Source organism: Trachypithecus francoisi, unplaced genomic scaffold (genome assembly GCF_009764315.1).
Source record: "Trachypithecus francoisi isolate TF-2019V2 unplaced genomic scaffold, Tfra_2.0 Lachesis_group3, whole genome shotgun sequence".
NCBI classification, from domain to species: Eukaryota; Metazoa; Chordata; class Mammalia; order Primates; family Cercopithecidae; genus Trachypithecus; species Trachypithecus francoisi.
This window is the reverse complement of record NW_022681468.1, coordinates 155,978,064-155,992,206: the sequence shown is the minus strand read 5'-3', so window position 1 is coordinate 155,992,206 and position 14,143 is coordinate 155,978,064. Positions and strand designations below refer to the sequence as shown.

The 14,143-nt window shown below is 52.3% G+C and overlaps 1 protein-coding gene across 4 annotated transcripts; it reads right to left on the bottom strand.

Annotated features, from left to right (window-relative positions):
- Nucleotides 1–744: 744 nt before the first annotated feature.
- On the bottom strand, nucleotides 745–8,638 carry LPCAT4 (lysophosphatidylcholine acyltransferase 4). Of its 4 annotated transcripts, XM_033190662.1 has the most exons (14): nucleotides 8,414–8,637; nucleotides 7,010–7,152; nucleotides 6,462–6,682; nucleotides 5,700–5,812; nucleotides 5,521–5,581; nucleotides 5,170–5,228; nucleotides 4,930–4,964; nucleotides 4,296–4,350; nucleotides 4,083–4,165; nucleotides 3,702–3,827; nucleotides 3,202–3,334; nucleotides 1,952–2,050; nucleotides 1,431–1,587; nucleotides 745–1,144 (listed from the first exon to the last, which is right to left on the bottom strand). In XM_033190662.1, exons 1-14 carry the CDS (start codon nucleotides 8,525–8,527, stop codon nucleotides 969–971), a joined length of 1,575 nt encoding a protein of 524 aa, XP_033046553.1. In that variant the 5' UTR covers nucleotides 8,528–8,637; the 3' UTR covers nucleotides 745–968. The 4 variants fall into 4 exon arrangements, with proteins under 4 accessions (XP_033046553.1, XP_033046556.1, XP_033046555.1 ...); XM_033190665.1 differs by lacking the exon at nucleotides 6,462–6,682 and having other exon boundaries at nucleotides 8,414–8,594; XM_033190663.1 differs by lacking the exon at nucleotides 1,431–1,587 and having other exon boundaries at nucleotides 749–1,144; nucleotides 8,414–8,638.
- Nucleotides 8,639–14,143: the final 5,505 nt, after the last annotated feature.

The following is a 14,143-nucleotide window of genomic DNA, read 5'->3' as shown; positions in this document are numbered from 1 at the left end:
ATGGCTCATTGCAGCCTCAACCTCCTGGGCTTAGACAATCCTCCCATCTTAGCCTCCCAAGTAGCTGGGACTACAGGTGTGCACCAGCATGTCCGGCTAATTTTTCTGTTTTTTAGAGCTGGGGTTTTACCACATCATCCAGGCTGGTCTTGAACTCCTGGGCTCAAGCCATCTGCCTGCCCCAACCTCCCAGAGTGCTGGGATTACAGGCATGAGCTACCATGCCCGGCCTAATTTTCTAATTGTCCATAATTGTGTCTCTAGGGGGTCTTGTTTTCTTCCTTGAAAAGAGGCTGGACAGAAAGGACTTCAGTGTCCTTAATCATCCTGTGGCAGAGAAACCCTCCTGTGTGGCTGGTCTGACCTGCAGGGAGGAGGCTGGTTCCTTACTGATACAGCTCCTTGCTTCCAGTAGGGGCGATGGAATCAAGTCTCAGTAGGATTATTAAATATGGAATGGTAGCAAGCTATTTTTTAATCTCTAATGAGGACAGAACAAGAGGGAAAGCACTGAAAAGAGGTTCGCGAAGTCTGTTAAAATGTACATATAGGAGATGCTAGCAGGAGGGAGGATATGGAACCTCAGTATGGTTTCTGTACAGGAAGGAGCCCTGTCCATCTGATAGTGAGGAAGATTTACCCAGCTATGGCCAAGAGGACAAACCTTGGAAACCTTCAGGATCTTCCAACAGACGTCCTACAACCATTCATCCCTTTCCTTCCCAAGTAATGATAACATCAATGTGACTGGACTTCCTTTTTTTTTTAATAGATATAGATTTATATTTATATATAAAATAGTTTTTTACAAAAAAAAAAAAAAAATCAACCAAACAAAAAATTAAAATCAACTTAAAAAAAAAAAAACCAAACAACAATAACAAAATTCAAACAGGAGCAGAGATGGGGCTGAGGCATAGGGGAGACCCCTGGCGCTGCCCTGAGGAGGGGACGAGAGGCTGAGGCGCTCAGTCTCCCTTCTGCTTGGGTGCTTGCACAGTCCCGTTGGCCAGAGCAGTGGGGCTGCCTGGGGATGAGGCCTTTGGTGTCTGGGAGGTGCCTCGAGAGGTGTGTGGGGGGCGCAGGTAGGTGCTGAAGAGCTTCCCATAGAGTGGGTCATGGAGGGAGAAGTTCTGGAACTGACCTGGACAAATAAGAGATGTGGAAAAGTGAAAAGATGTAAGAACGAGAAGAGAATCCCCCGGCTCTTTTCTCAGAACTAAAACATCTTGTCCCTCTACTGTGTTTAACTTCTCAAATCCAGGTTTATGTCCTCTCTTCCTTTCCAGCTTGTTCCTCCCAGCCTCACTTCTCACAGGTTCTGATCTCCAGCGCTGGTCACTAACCCTTGTTCCCTCCCAGCCCAGCGCTTTCCTGGATGCTGGCGGTGCCCCAAGTGCCCGTGCGGGGCTGAGAAGGCAGAGACTCACAGAGGGACAGGCCTCGGCTGGGTCCTGTCTGGCACAGCTCAGCATGCAAAGCTGCAGCGGCAGGGCGGGGTGAACCCAGCAGCAGGTGCAGGATGGTGCTGAAGCCGTCTTTGCACAGCAGGCGGTTGGGCCTCTCTGCTTGCTCTTCAGCAAAGAGCTTGGGAGAGAAAGGGATGTGAGTCAAGTTCTCTCCTCGTGCCATGGCCTCACCCTGCCCCACAGACTGGCCTGATAGGCTCCTCCTCTTCCAAAAGGGTGGTGCACAAGCCTTCCCTGCCCCTCAGTGCCCTTTCTGCAGAACTGTAGACTTTATAGCTTTTTCCTTCTTCTTCCTTCTTCTCGTTCCCAGCTAGGCCTCAACATAGAGGCTGGGGGTCTGCAGTTTTAGGCACTGTGGTACTCGGTTGGATACCAAGTGCCTACTATCTAGAAGCTGCTGGGAGCAGCATACCAAAACAGGCCTCCTGGAGTGGGGTGAGCATAACCACTAAGCACACCCCCGCCCTGCGACTCCCCAGTACCTCAAAGGCCAGACGAGTCAGCTCTTCCAGGCTCCTGCCCCCATCCAGAGCTGCTAGCGCAAGGGCCACATCTCGGAAGTCCACCAAACCCTTGGTATCCTGGAGTGAGAAAGAAACCAGGGCAATGCGGGGACCCTGCGCCCTCTTCCTGCTCTTTGGATTTTGACTCCTCCCTCTTCTCCGCAAATAATAGGGGTGATCCCTGTGATTGCTCCCCTCAGAACTGTGAGCCCCAAACTCTTTAGGATCGCTGGAATTTCTCTCAGGTCACCTGGTGACAAAGCCTTCCCATAAAGGAATCTCCTAGGAATGTAAGGGAATCCCTCAGGAACGCTGAAGCTGCCATGAAGTTTCTGACATGCCAGCGGACGGCAGTCCTAGTCCCCAGGCTAGACAAACTGGTTCTCTCTGACTCAGCCTATGCAGAAGAACTGGTCCAACAGATTGAAAGGGGGCCACAGGCATAATTTATGAAAAACGCAAGGAGCGTGCCTGCTGTACCAGCTCCATGGGAGACCACGGCATCTGAATTTTCGTTTCTGCTCTGCTACAGGCCAAGTGGGGGAAGCTCTTTTCAGGGACAGTCTGCCTCAATCTAAGGAATCTAGGCACGTGGTCACTCCGTCCCTTCAGAGGATGTTGAGGGTCACATTCTGCACCTCAGATCAAAAAGCTCCTTGGGACCCCTATTGGTTGTTCATAAGCATTAACAATCTTTTAGGATTTTTGTTAAGTTGACCGGGGAACTTGGTTACATCTTGAGAAACACGGCTTGCTAAGAATCTTGAGAAAATTCCTCTAGAGAAGCTATAGGATATTTAAAATAATCTGCCCAAGTCCTACAGATATATCTGGGTCTCGAGCTCTCAACCGTCTAACTGTTCCGTGTTGTTGCTTCTACGTGTCGTCTTCCCACGTAACCTTCATGGCTCTTCTTCAAAGACCCTCACCCAGCGCCCCACAAGGTCTTGTGATTCCCCACCTTTGCCACTCCCTCAAGTGGTTTCAGAAATTTATAGTCCTCACTGATCATTTCTACCTTGTTCGTCCTCATAATGATGATAACATTGCTCTTAATGCTTGATTCAAAAATGAATCTTCAGTGGATTTCAGGGGATGGCCATCTAACAACAGCTGTTAGAACACGCACTGAGGACTCCCAACTGTGAGTGACGGATATGGCCACTAGGAACATGTCAGCCTGGAAGGAAGCCTCAGTTCTGCTCTGCTCTTTGTTCCAGCTCCTTTACCTGCTGGAAGTAGCCAAAGGCACCAGCCACCGTCTGAGGATCAGAGAGCTGTAGTTGCCTGGCAAACTCTTCCTGGCTGATCATTCGACTCCGGCCTGGCTCTGCCCCAGCGTCCACATAGCCAGGGGACAGCCTACAATGGAATTGTTGAAGGCAGAGAGCTGTCTCAGTTTCCTTCTGGACACACCATCGAGCAGGACTTTAGCCCCAGTACCAAGAGTTCCACCAGCACAGGTTCAGCAGCTGTTTTTCTAAGGTGTACTGACTCATAGTCCCTTGAGAGCCCTTCTTACTTTTTTCACCTGCGTTATTACATATCCTTCCATTTATTCCCTGCTTCCTTTTATTTACTCCATTATCTTTCTTTCCAGATTTTTTCATTTTTAAGATTTTCCTTCCTGCGTCTCACTTCTCCCCTTCTTATTCTGTCTCTCCCTCCTCTCTCTGTCTCTCTCTCTCTCTGTGACACTGCTCACACCCTCATTTTCAAAACCACTTACCCAGCCTTCCGAAGCACTTTTCCCAGTTCCCAGAGCTGTGGCTCCAACGCCACCTTCAGCCGGCCCACCACAATCACAGGCAAGCTCCCTACGAACTCACATTCGGTGGCTGGAATGCCCAGAGCTCTACAGGATGAAGAGGGATGGGATGGAGGGGAAGGAAGCAGAGAAACTTCTGAGGGTTGGTTCCTGACCCTGGCAAGTTGACTGGAGGAGTAGATCAGGCCCCTTTAAATCTCCCCTCCTCTGTCTCAGCTGTTTAAGAGCCCTTCCCACTGCCTGCTCCACAATCAATGCCTAAAAACCTCGCCCCCCCTCCACCCCCTGGTGGCTCCTTTGCCCTGTGCAACTGCTCCAGGAAATACTTTGTGGGGCACTCACTGCGCCATGACCCTCTGAACATTGTTGGCATAGAGGGTGGGGTCCCTGCTCTCCTCAGGGCTGGGGTGATACACAGGAAGGAACTGAAACACAGGCACACACAATTCTTATCAGAACCTCATTAGAGCGAGGTGTGACCGCTCCCACCCTCTTTTCCCAAGGTTTCAGGAGTGTGAGATGTACATTCGCCCACCCCACCCATGGGAGCCATACCTCCACATCCACAATGCTGCAGGGCTGAGAGGCTGTGAGCCAGAGGACTTGGAGTCTAAGAGCAGAGAGATTTTGATGCTCACCCATCTCTAACTATGCGCTCCTTCCCCAGCTCCCACACCCCACGCCCCTTCCCCAACACAGGTGGGGAGTGGGAAAAGTTCTGCCTGTTGAAATAGGGATGGACTCCTAGACATACAGTCAGGCGGGTGAATATGCAGTTGGGAGACACAAGGAAGGGCCAGAAACGCGGTAGAGCAAGAGAGCAGAGCTGCATGGATATGCCAGAGGAAGAACTATAGGCAAGGCGAGGTTTGAGTAATGGAAGAAAAAGGCAAGAGGCATGCCTGATGGTGAGGGTTCTCAAGAAGGGATAATCGAGGGAGAAAATCACAGAAACATGGGAAAATAAGTGCATAGGAGCCGTAATTACAGCAGGAACAATTTCGGCGGGACAGCTAATCTAAGCACAGCCAGATTATATGGGGACCTCGGGGGAAAGTAGTGTCTCCTCTAGAGTTCCCTCAGTCCTCAGATGAAGGGCCATTCACCTTGTCTGGAGATTGGAAGATGGGTCAGGAATCCTCTGAGGGACCCTGCTCCCCACCCTCACCCCAAAAATACCAGAACTCACACTCCAGGACCCCTCCATGCCCAGCTGGTGGTGTCCTATGGGAGAAACAGAGGTAAGGGCATAAGAGCATTACTTTTTTTCCCCCTGGAACTGGCCAATCACCTTTGAGCAGAGGGCCTGATCCCACCTCTAGTCACACCCCCAGTGCACATCCCATCACAGTACCAACAGTTTTCACTTATTTCCATTTGGGGTGGATATGTGCTCTCCCTTTCCACTCTTTCTTGGACTAAGACTCACCAGACTGTTGGGGTAGCGGATGAGGACAGGCTGCACAGGCACCCCTGCGATGAAGGCTCCTAAATCCCATTTCCACCCCCACCCCCACAAGGCAGAGGTTAGTACACAGAAGTAGCCAGAGGGCATGAGGTATGGAGGTCTGGGACAGTTCTCAAATGAGACACGGCTTTGCTCCCCTCCTTGATAATTTTCTCTCTGACTCCCCAACTTGTCAGCATTAGCTAGGAGGCCCCCTGTCTCCCTTCCTCTCCCATCCCTCCCACCCTTCCACTTCCGGGTTACTTCAGAGTCCCTCCCCAAATCTGGAACTTCTTTTTCCTACAGCCCATCACCCATTATCATTGTATTCACCTGGTTTGAACTTAAGCAAAGCCTTCTTGTTGGAACAGGTGCCCTCGGGAAAGAATAGCACCTGGGGGAAAAGAGCAGAATGAGGTGAAGAAGGCTGAAGAAGACTGAGGAGAGAGGAAAGGGAAGCCTGTTGAGGAGCAAATGGCAAGTGAGAAGATGGTCTTGAGACCCTTACCCACCTGCGGCCACTTGCCTCCTGAAGTGGCCCGCCTTCGGACCTCTTCCACCACTCTGCGGCGAGAAGCCGGGTCATGCCGGGATACCAGGATGGCTTGGTTGAACCGAAGAAGGGCTGGGGTTGGGAGGGATACAAAGAGGAATCACTTCATTCCTACCCAGGGGCAGTAACATCTGCAGCCTCCACTTTCTCAACAGTGTGAGAAGTTTCTGCTATCTCTCTTTTTTCTGTTTTGTTTTGTTTGACACAGAGTTTCGCTTTTGTTGCCTAGGCTGGAGTGCAATGGCTGATCTCTGCCTCCTGAGTTCAAGCGATTCTCCTGCCTCAGCCTCCCAAGGAGCAGGGATTACAAGCATGGGCTACCACGCCTGGCTAATTTTTTTGTATTTTTAGTAGAGGCGGGGGTTTCTCCATGTTGGTCGGGCTGGTCTCGAACTCCCGACCTCAGGTGATCCGCCCGCCTCGGCCTCCCAAAGTGCTGGGATTACAGGCGTGAGTCACCGCGCCTGGCCTGTTATCTCTTTGCCCTGGGACAATCCCTTTATAGTAGCTGTCCTTTTAGAGCACTGACCAGAACTCCCTCCAACACCTCTCTGTCCCAGCCCTCAGAATCTAAGACTGGTTGACTAATGGTATTAATTTATATTTCACTTGCCAAGAGTCCCTCCCCACTTTGAGGCCAGTTCTCTCCAGTGTCTTCATTCCTGACTTTTTTTGCCCAGAGTTGTCACCCTGCCCCTTCACCTGCTTTGAACTCTCTCACCTCCAATGACAGGAACGGAAAGGTTCTCAGCTCGGGACACAACTTTGGGCAGGTCACAGGGCAGCAGAACAATGGGGTCAAAGAAAGTGGAGTGTGGGGCAGCAACAAGGACAGGGGCTTGAAGGCGAGAGGCTCGCTGGCCGCGAACCCGAATCCGGAGGAAGCCCAGCAGGAAAAAGAGCAGGCGGCTCAGGCCTAGCACCCCATTGTGGCACACAGTCCTGCCGGGGCAAGGCTGGGTATCAGCAGAAGCAGTGGTTCTAACCCTCACCCGCCCCCAGGTTCAGGCACCGGGAAAGTAGGGCACCCCTCTTTTACCCTTAAATAGGATGTGACCAAGGGGCCAAGGTCTCTGGCCACTTTGGGACATATCAGGGCACATTACTTAGAGGTGAGGTCTGGGAACCACGTCTGAGCTTGGCTGACTCATCTCGTCTACCCAAGCTAGACAGAATAGTTTCAGAATCCTCCCTTTTCTTCTTAAAGAGGGAGCAGAATAGGCAGCAGGGAAGAGAAGGAGGGTCTCTGGGGGCTGGTGCCCCACTTACTTCCTCCATCCTGTAATTGGCTCCTGAAGCTGCTCCTCACTGAGACCGGCCACTTGCAGCCAGGCGAAGGGCCAGAGGAGAAAGAGGACGATAAAGGCCAGAAGCACTCGGATGGGGGCCAGCAATGCCCCCAAGAGGCAGAACTGCAAAGGGTGGGAGAGAATGCCACTTCAGAGCTTGGATATGCTCCCTCCACAGCATCCCTCTCCCACAAAGCACAGACGCAGGAGCCAACAGCCATCATCCCTGCATGTGACAGGTGGTGTGGGAACAGGAGAGGGGACTGGGACCCAAGGTGGGATGAAGATACCGATGAGGGCAAGAGGATAAAAGATTCATGGCATCAAGGGCCTTATTTCCTGTCTTTCAGTTGTTCCCTACCCCACTTATAAAACCAAACGTCATAAAACGCATCTAGCAGTTAGAGGATTTAATAAGAAGGCATGCGAAAGTGCAGGGCGCTGTGCTTGATGTACAGTAGGTTAGAGATAGGTCCTCCTCCCCCACATCTTATTCCATAAATAGCTCCTATGCCCAACAGAAACCAGGTGCACAGATCTTCCCACTTTGGGCCTAGGAGGCAGAGGGCTGTAAACAGCGAGAGGTCCAGTTTTCAGGCCCGAGGTCAGTTTCTAGCACTGCTCAACAGCAATCCTATAGTACTGGGGGATACGGGAGACAGGAGCTCAGCCCCACTCCGCATGGGAGAGGTTGCCAGGAACCAGGGTGACTCCATAGGCTGCCTTGGGGAAGAAGCAGGTAAACAAACCTAGCCCCTGGAGCCTGCCTCCGGGGAGGTGATGACAGCAGAAACCTTGGACACTCCCTCCCCACACCACCTCCCAGTTCCCCTAGGCCGGCGCGGCCCTCCACTTCCTGTAGCCAACCTCCCTCTCAGCCTCCCTGCCCCCACCGGGAGGTGCTGCAGTGCGGGGTGGAGGGGGTTGGAGGGAGTGGGAAGAGGGAGTGTAGGTCGCAGGCTCCCGGCCCAGAAACGTCTTCCCTCTAAGTCATGCCTCGGAGGAACACTCGGCACGCCCCCGCCCCCACCCCCGGCTTCCCGTAGCCTCTAACTCCATCCTAGCCATCAGGCTCTGCAGAATGTAATCCGCATTCCCCAGCGTCCTTCATCTCTCCAACCCTAGGGTCCCCTGCAGTCCTCCATCCCCACCTACTCAGTTCTTCCACACCTTCGAGCTTGTCTATCGCACAAGCCCGCAGCGTCCTCTCCAGGGCTCCTTGCCCACCCGCGGCCGCCCCCACGTGCGCACCCTCGGACTGCAGCTCCGCAAGCCTCTCAGCCATCTCCTTCTCATGGATCGCCAAGCCCACCTTTGCCAGGGCTCAAACGGCCCCATTTTCTATCCCCACGGGTCCTTCCGACGCCCGCTCCCTACACATTACCTTAACCCTCTGGAGGCGGGAGAGATGTAACTCATGCACGAAGGGGTTGGGGGATGCTGGGGGTCCGGGGGTGGGATCGAGGGGTGCCCAGTCCCCCGGACTTCCCTGGCTCATGGCGGGAGAAGGTGGGAGGGAGGGCACCCCGGCCCCGAACACCACTCTGCAGAGCAGCTGCTGCTGCAGCAGCGGCGGCGGCGGCGCTCTGGCCCGGGCCCCGCCCGGTGCAGGCGGCCGAGGGGCGGGGAGCAGGCGGTGCAGCCCAGCCCGCCCGCGTTGTCAGGGCGCCGGCCGAGGGGCGGGGCTTACAGCTCCCGGGCGCCCCTGCTCCTCCGCGCCCGCCGCGGCGCCCGCAGCCCCTGAGGCCATTGTTTCGCGCCTGCCAGGGTTGCAGCGGGCTACCCCTAGGCTTTGGGCCCTCAGTCGTTCCTCTCTGAAGACCTGGCCTCCGCCTTGGAGCCGGAGTGGGTCTTGGAGCTGGGCGCAGAGCTCAGAGTGCCCTCGGTCCCCGCCCGGGCGTCGAGGTCACCCCGCGAGCGCAGATTTGGGTGAGGCTCTTGGGTTGGTAGGCAGGGAGGGACAGGTGGGCCGGAAGCGGAGCCCGACGGCTCGGGGGTGAGGCGGCGCCCTGCTCTCCCTGTGGGCTCCTTGGCCGGGTCCGCGTCTGCTCGCAGGCGGACCACCTTTCCTTCCCGGTCCGGGGGACGCCATCGCGCGGGGACTTGAGGCACTTGCGTCCTCTGGCGGCTGCATGGCGCCCCGCAGCTCTCCACCTCCGCGTCCTGCCTGTGCTAGGCAGGGCCGCCTTTACTGGTGTGAGGGTTGCTTGAACCCTTGAGGCGCCAGGAATCCCTAGTACACTGACCCATGTGCTTCCCATGAGCCCGACAAGGTCTGGCAGGGGATAGGCAGTGGTTGCTGATCTCGTCTCTCTCTGGGTGAACGCCGAGGACACGGTAGTACTTCCCCTCACCCACAAGCTCCAAGCTACCCTAGGAAACAAACTCTTTTTTTTTTTTTTTTTGAGACGGAGTCTCGCTCTGTCACCCAGGCTGGAGTGCACTGGCCAGATCTCAGCTCACTGCAAGCTCCGCCTCCCGGGTTCACGCCATTCTCCTGCCTCAGCCTCCCGTGTTGCTGGGACTACAGGCGCCCGCCACCTCGCCCGGCTAGTTTTTTGTATTTTTTTTAGTAGAGACGGGGTTTCACCGTGTTAGCCAGAATGGTCTCGATCTCCTGACCTTGTGATCCGCCCGCCTCGGCCTCCCAAAGTGCTGGGATTACAGGCTTGAGCCACCGCGCCCGGCCGGAAACAAACTCTTTAGCCTCAGGCCATCGTTTGAGATCTGGGACCGGGGAATTAGGTGAACTCTGAGATCCACTGCAATGACAAAAGGAATAAGAGTCTCATTGCTTGAGGAAATTATGTGCCAAAGTTCACTTTTATTTCTTCTGCCCAGTGAATGGCAGTTAGGGGAGCTGAAGGAAGACAGTGAAAGAAAGAGAGACTTCTCATAACCAAGAGCGTTTGCCACCACTGGCTTCTCCTTTAAACCAAACTCCAAATTAATCTCCTCCAGAAAATTTTCTGAGCCCAGGCTGAGAAGGTTGAAGGCTCATGCATCCTACTGAGACCAAGGAGCTGCACTGGGATATTTTTGTATAGAACACAGAGGTTCCAACACAAATACATCATTTCCAAATTTTATTTTTTGCTATATTGCCCAGGCTGGTCTCGAACTCCTGGCCTCAAGTGATCCTCCCATGGGACTACAAGTAGTGAGCCACCGTGTCCAGCCCCATTTTTTTTTTTTAAGCAGATGATTTCAGCTTTCTCAGCAGAATGGAGAAAGTACAACCGCATTTATTAATATCCCTTGCCCTGCCTTTGGGGAGAAGGAGTTTTGTGTATGTGTATGTGTGTTTTGAGATGGAGTTTCACTCTTGTTGCCCAGGCTGGAGTACAATGGCGCAATCTTGGCTCACTGCATCCTCTGCCTCCTGGGTCAAGCGACTCTCCTGCCTCAGCCTCCCGAGCAGCTGGGATTACAGGTGCCTGCCACCATGCCGGGCTAATTTTTTTTTTTTTTTTTTTTGTATTTTTAGTAGAGACGGGGTTTCGCCATGTTAGTCAGGCTGGTCTCAAACTCCTGACCACAGGTGATCAGCCCGCCTCGGCCTCCCAAAGTGCTGGGATTACAGGTGTGAACCACCAGGCCAGGTCTCCTGCAAATTTTATTTGATGCACACGTGTGTGGAAGTCATACAGAATATAAAAACTCAAAGAAATGGCCAAATGGTTGCTTTTATACCACCTTGAGGTTACAGAAAGAATGGGAGCTTGCATCTGGGCAAAACAGGTTATGGGAGGGGGAGAAAAAGAGGCTTGGCTAGCAAAGACAGTCTTGGTGAACAAATGAAATCTCAGAGAGTAGCCTTTAGAAGGAATAGATGGTAAAAGGTTCTGTCAGGCCTTTAAAGATGCCAGACTCTCATTTAATCTTTCCTAGATCTAGACAAGGGAGAGCACCAGAGAAAGCCTGTCTACATCAATGCAGATTCTCTGCAGATGCAAATTTCCCCCACAAAAGACAGCTTTGCAGGCTTTCCAAACAGTCATCTCAAAATATGTCAGATTTGGAATGAAATTTTTTGGTGCTCTTCAAGAGCAGTAAATACTATGAAAACCCAACTACGGGGTAGAGTTTTGATCATCAAATATTTGCTAGTGTCAGTCATCCAGGATGAACTAAAAAGTTCATTTCTATGAATGAGTCATGAAAGCATCCACATTTCCCCTTTTTCTAGCCCCTCACTGTCTTTGCTATTATGGTGGCCTTTCTGCAGGCAATCTGAGAAGGGGCAACCCAGTTGTAAAGAATAACGTTAAGAAATTGATAATCTCTGGTAGCATCTGTCATTCCCTCCAAAATATCCACCAGGCCAGACAGGTTCCTCCTCCACCTGACCCCTGTATCTGTATCAGTCACCATTACCTGGGGGTAATGGAGACAATGACATATCAATGGAATTCTGGATTATTGGATAACATTAATCTTCTCTTGGAAGGGGGACCAGACAGAAGCCAGAAGTTACTCCTGTCTAGACTCCCTCCCAACCTCCCATGTTTTATAGCCTCAAATAAAGGAGTCAGCATGCTCAGCATTCTTTTCTTTTTCTTCTTCTCTTCCTCCTTCGCCACATCCTCCCCTGCTTCCTCCTCCTTTCCCTTCTCCTCTTCCCCTTCCCCCTTCTTTTTCCTTCTTCCTTCTTTCTTCTTCTCCTCCTCCTCTTCATCCCCTCCCTCTTCCTTTCCCTCCTCCTCCTTTTCCTCCTCATCCTCTCCTCCCCTCCTCCACCTCTTCCTCCTCTCCCCTTCCTCCTCCTTCTCTTCCCCTACTTCCTACCTCTCCTACTCCTCTTCCCCCTCTCCTTCTCTTCCTTCTCCTTCTCCCCCACTCCTCCCCCTCCCACCTCCTTCTCCTCCCCCCACCTCCTTCTCCTCCTCCTCCTTTTAAATAGAGGCAGGGTCTTCCTTTGTTGGTCTTAAACTCCTGGGATCAAGTGATCATTCTGCCTCAGCCTCCCAAAGTGCTAGGATTACAGATGTGGGTCACTAGTGGTGTCCTGTCCTTTTTAAATTTCTAATTTTATTAATTTTTCATTTCTTTTTAATAGAGATAGGGTCTCACTATGTTGACCAGACTGGTCTCAAGCAATCCTCCTGCCTCAGCCTCCCAAAGTGCTAGGATTACAGGCATGAGCCACCACACTAGGCCAAGATTTATTTCTGTTATGAACTGAATGTTTGTGTCTCCCTTCCCCCCAGTTCATATGTTGAAGCCCTAGACCCTAATGTGATGGCTGTTTGAAGGTGGAGTGTTTGGGAGATTGGGTCTAGATTAGGTCATGAGGGTAGGACCCTCATGATGGGATTAGTGCCCTTATAAGAAGAGAAAGAGAGAGAGAAAGAAAGATCTGTCTTTCCATGAGTACACATGGAGGAAAGGCCATGTGAGCACACAGTGAGAAGATAGCTGTCTACATATCTGAAAGTCAACTCTCACCAGACACCAAATCTGTAGGCACCTTGATCTTTTTTTTTGAGACGGAGTCTCGCTCTGTCGCCCAGGCTGGAGTACAGTGGCCGGATCTCAGCTCACTGCAAGCTCCGCCTCCCGGGTTTACGCCATTCTCCTGCCTCAGCCTCCCAAGTAGCTGGGACTACAGGCGCCACCACCTCGCCTGTCTAGTTTTTTGTATTTTTTAGTAGAGACGGGGTTTCAACGTGTTAGCCAGGATGGTCTCGATCTCCTGACCTCGTGATCCGCCCGTCTCGGCCTCCCAAAGTGCTGGGATTACAGGCTTGAGCCACCGCGCCCGGCCGGCACCTTAATCTTGAACTTCCCAGACTCTAGAACTATGATAAATAAATTTCTGTTGTTTAAGCCACCCAGTCGATGGCATCTTACTACAGCAGCCTGAGAAGATTAAGACAATGTCTTAAAGGTTCTTAGAGACGATTCCATAGCTTCATCTATTATTTAAAGGACGGCAGGTTTCTGTACATCTTGTGTTTTCCAAGCTAGTTCCAATTTTATAATTTCATTTTTTTCAATTAAGGCATTTCATACATGCGTAGTTACACATAATTTTATTTTTATGCCTTTTTTTATTTTTTATTTTTTTAGACAGAGTCTTGCTCTGTCTCCAGGCTGGAGTGCAGTGGTGCGATCTCAGCTCACTGCAAGCTCTGCCTCCCGGGTTCATGCCATTCTCCTGCCTCAGCCTCCCGAGTAGCTGGGACTACAGGTGCCCGCCACCACGCCCGCTAATTTTTGTATTTTTTAGTAGAGACGGGGTTTCATCCGTTAGCCAGGATGGTCTCGATCTCCTGACCTCGTGATCCACCTGCCTCGGCCTCCCAAGTGCTGGGATTACAGGCGTGAGCCACCGTGCCTGGCCCTATGCCTTTAATATTGTATTTTAGGCCGGGCGCGGTGGCTCAAGCCTGTAATCCCAGCACTTTGGGAGGCCGAGACGGGCGGATCACGAGGTCAGGAGATCGAGACCATCCTGGCTAACACGGTGAAACCCCGTCTCTACTAAAAAATACAAAAAATTAGCGGGCGAGGTGGCGGGCGCCTGTAGTCCCAGCTACTCGGGAGGCTGAGGCAGGAGAATGGCGTGAACCCGGGAGGCGGAGCTTGCAGTGAGCTGAGATCCGGCCACTGCACTCCAGCCTGGGCGGCAGAGCCAGACTCCGTCTCAAAAAAAAAAAAAAAAAAAAAAAAAAAAAATTGTATTTTATTTTTTTAACATATGCACTTTTATTGAACTGGTCTCAAGTCAGTGTACAGGTAACCCCTTGCTACTTTCACACCTCCACCCAATGCCAGGGAGACCAAAAGCCTTCATACACCTCAAGTTTAGGGACAAAAAGTGTGGCTACAGTGGCTCATTCAAAATAAAACAAGGGCCGGGCGCAGTGGCTCAAGCCTGTAATCCCAGCACTTTGGGAGGCTGAGACGGGCGGATCACGAGGTCAGGAGATCGAGACCATCCTGGCTACACGGTGAAACCCCGTCTCTACTAAAAATACAAAAAACTAGCCGGGCGAGGTGGTGGCGCCTGTAGTCCCAGCTACTCGGGAGGCTGAGGCCGGAGAATGGCGTAAACCCGGGAGGCGGAGCTTGCAGTGAGCTGAGATCCGGCCACTGCACTCCAGCCTGG

What these genes read in the sequence shown, in the direction of transcription:
- LPCAT4 (XM_033190662.1), bottom strand. Translation starts at nt 8,527, where the DNA reads ATGAGCCAGGGAAGTCCGGGGGACTGGGCACCCCTCGATCCCACCCCC. An exon ending in CAGGAGGCAAGTGGCCGCAG is followed by an intron (nt 5,582 to 5,699) that starts GTGGGTAAGGGT and finishes CTTTTCCCCCAG; the next exon opens with GTGCTATTCTTTCCCGAGGG. An exon ending in AAAGTGCTTCGGAAGGCTGG is followed by an intron (nt 3,335 to 3,701) that starts GTAAGTGGTTTT and finishes ATTCCATTGTAG; the next exon opens with GCTGTCCCCTGGCTATGTGG.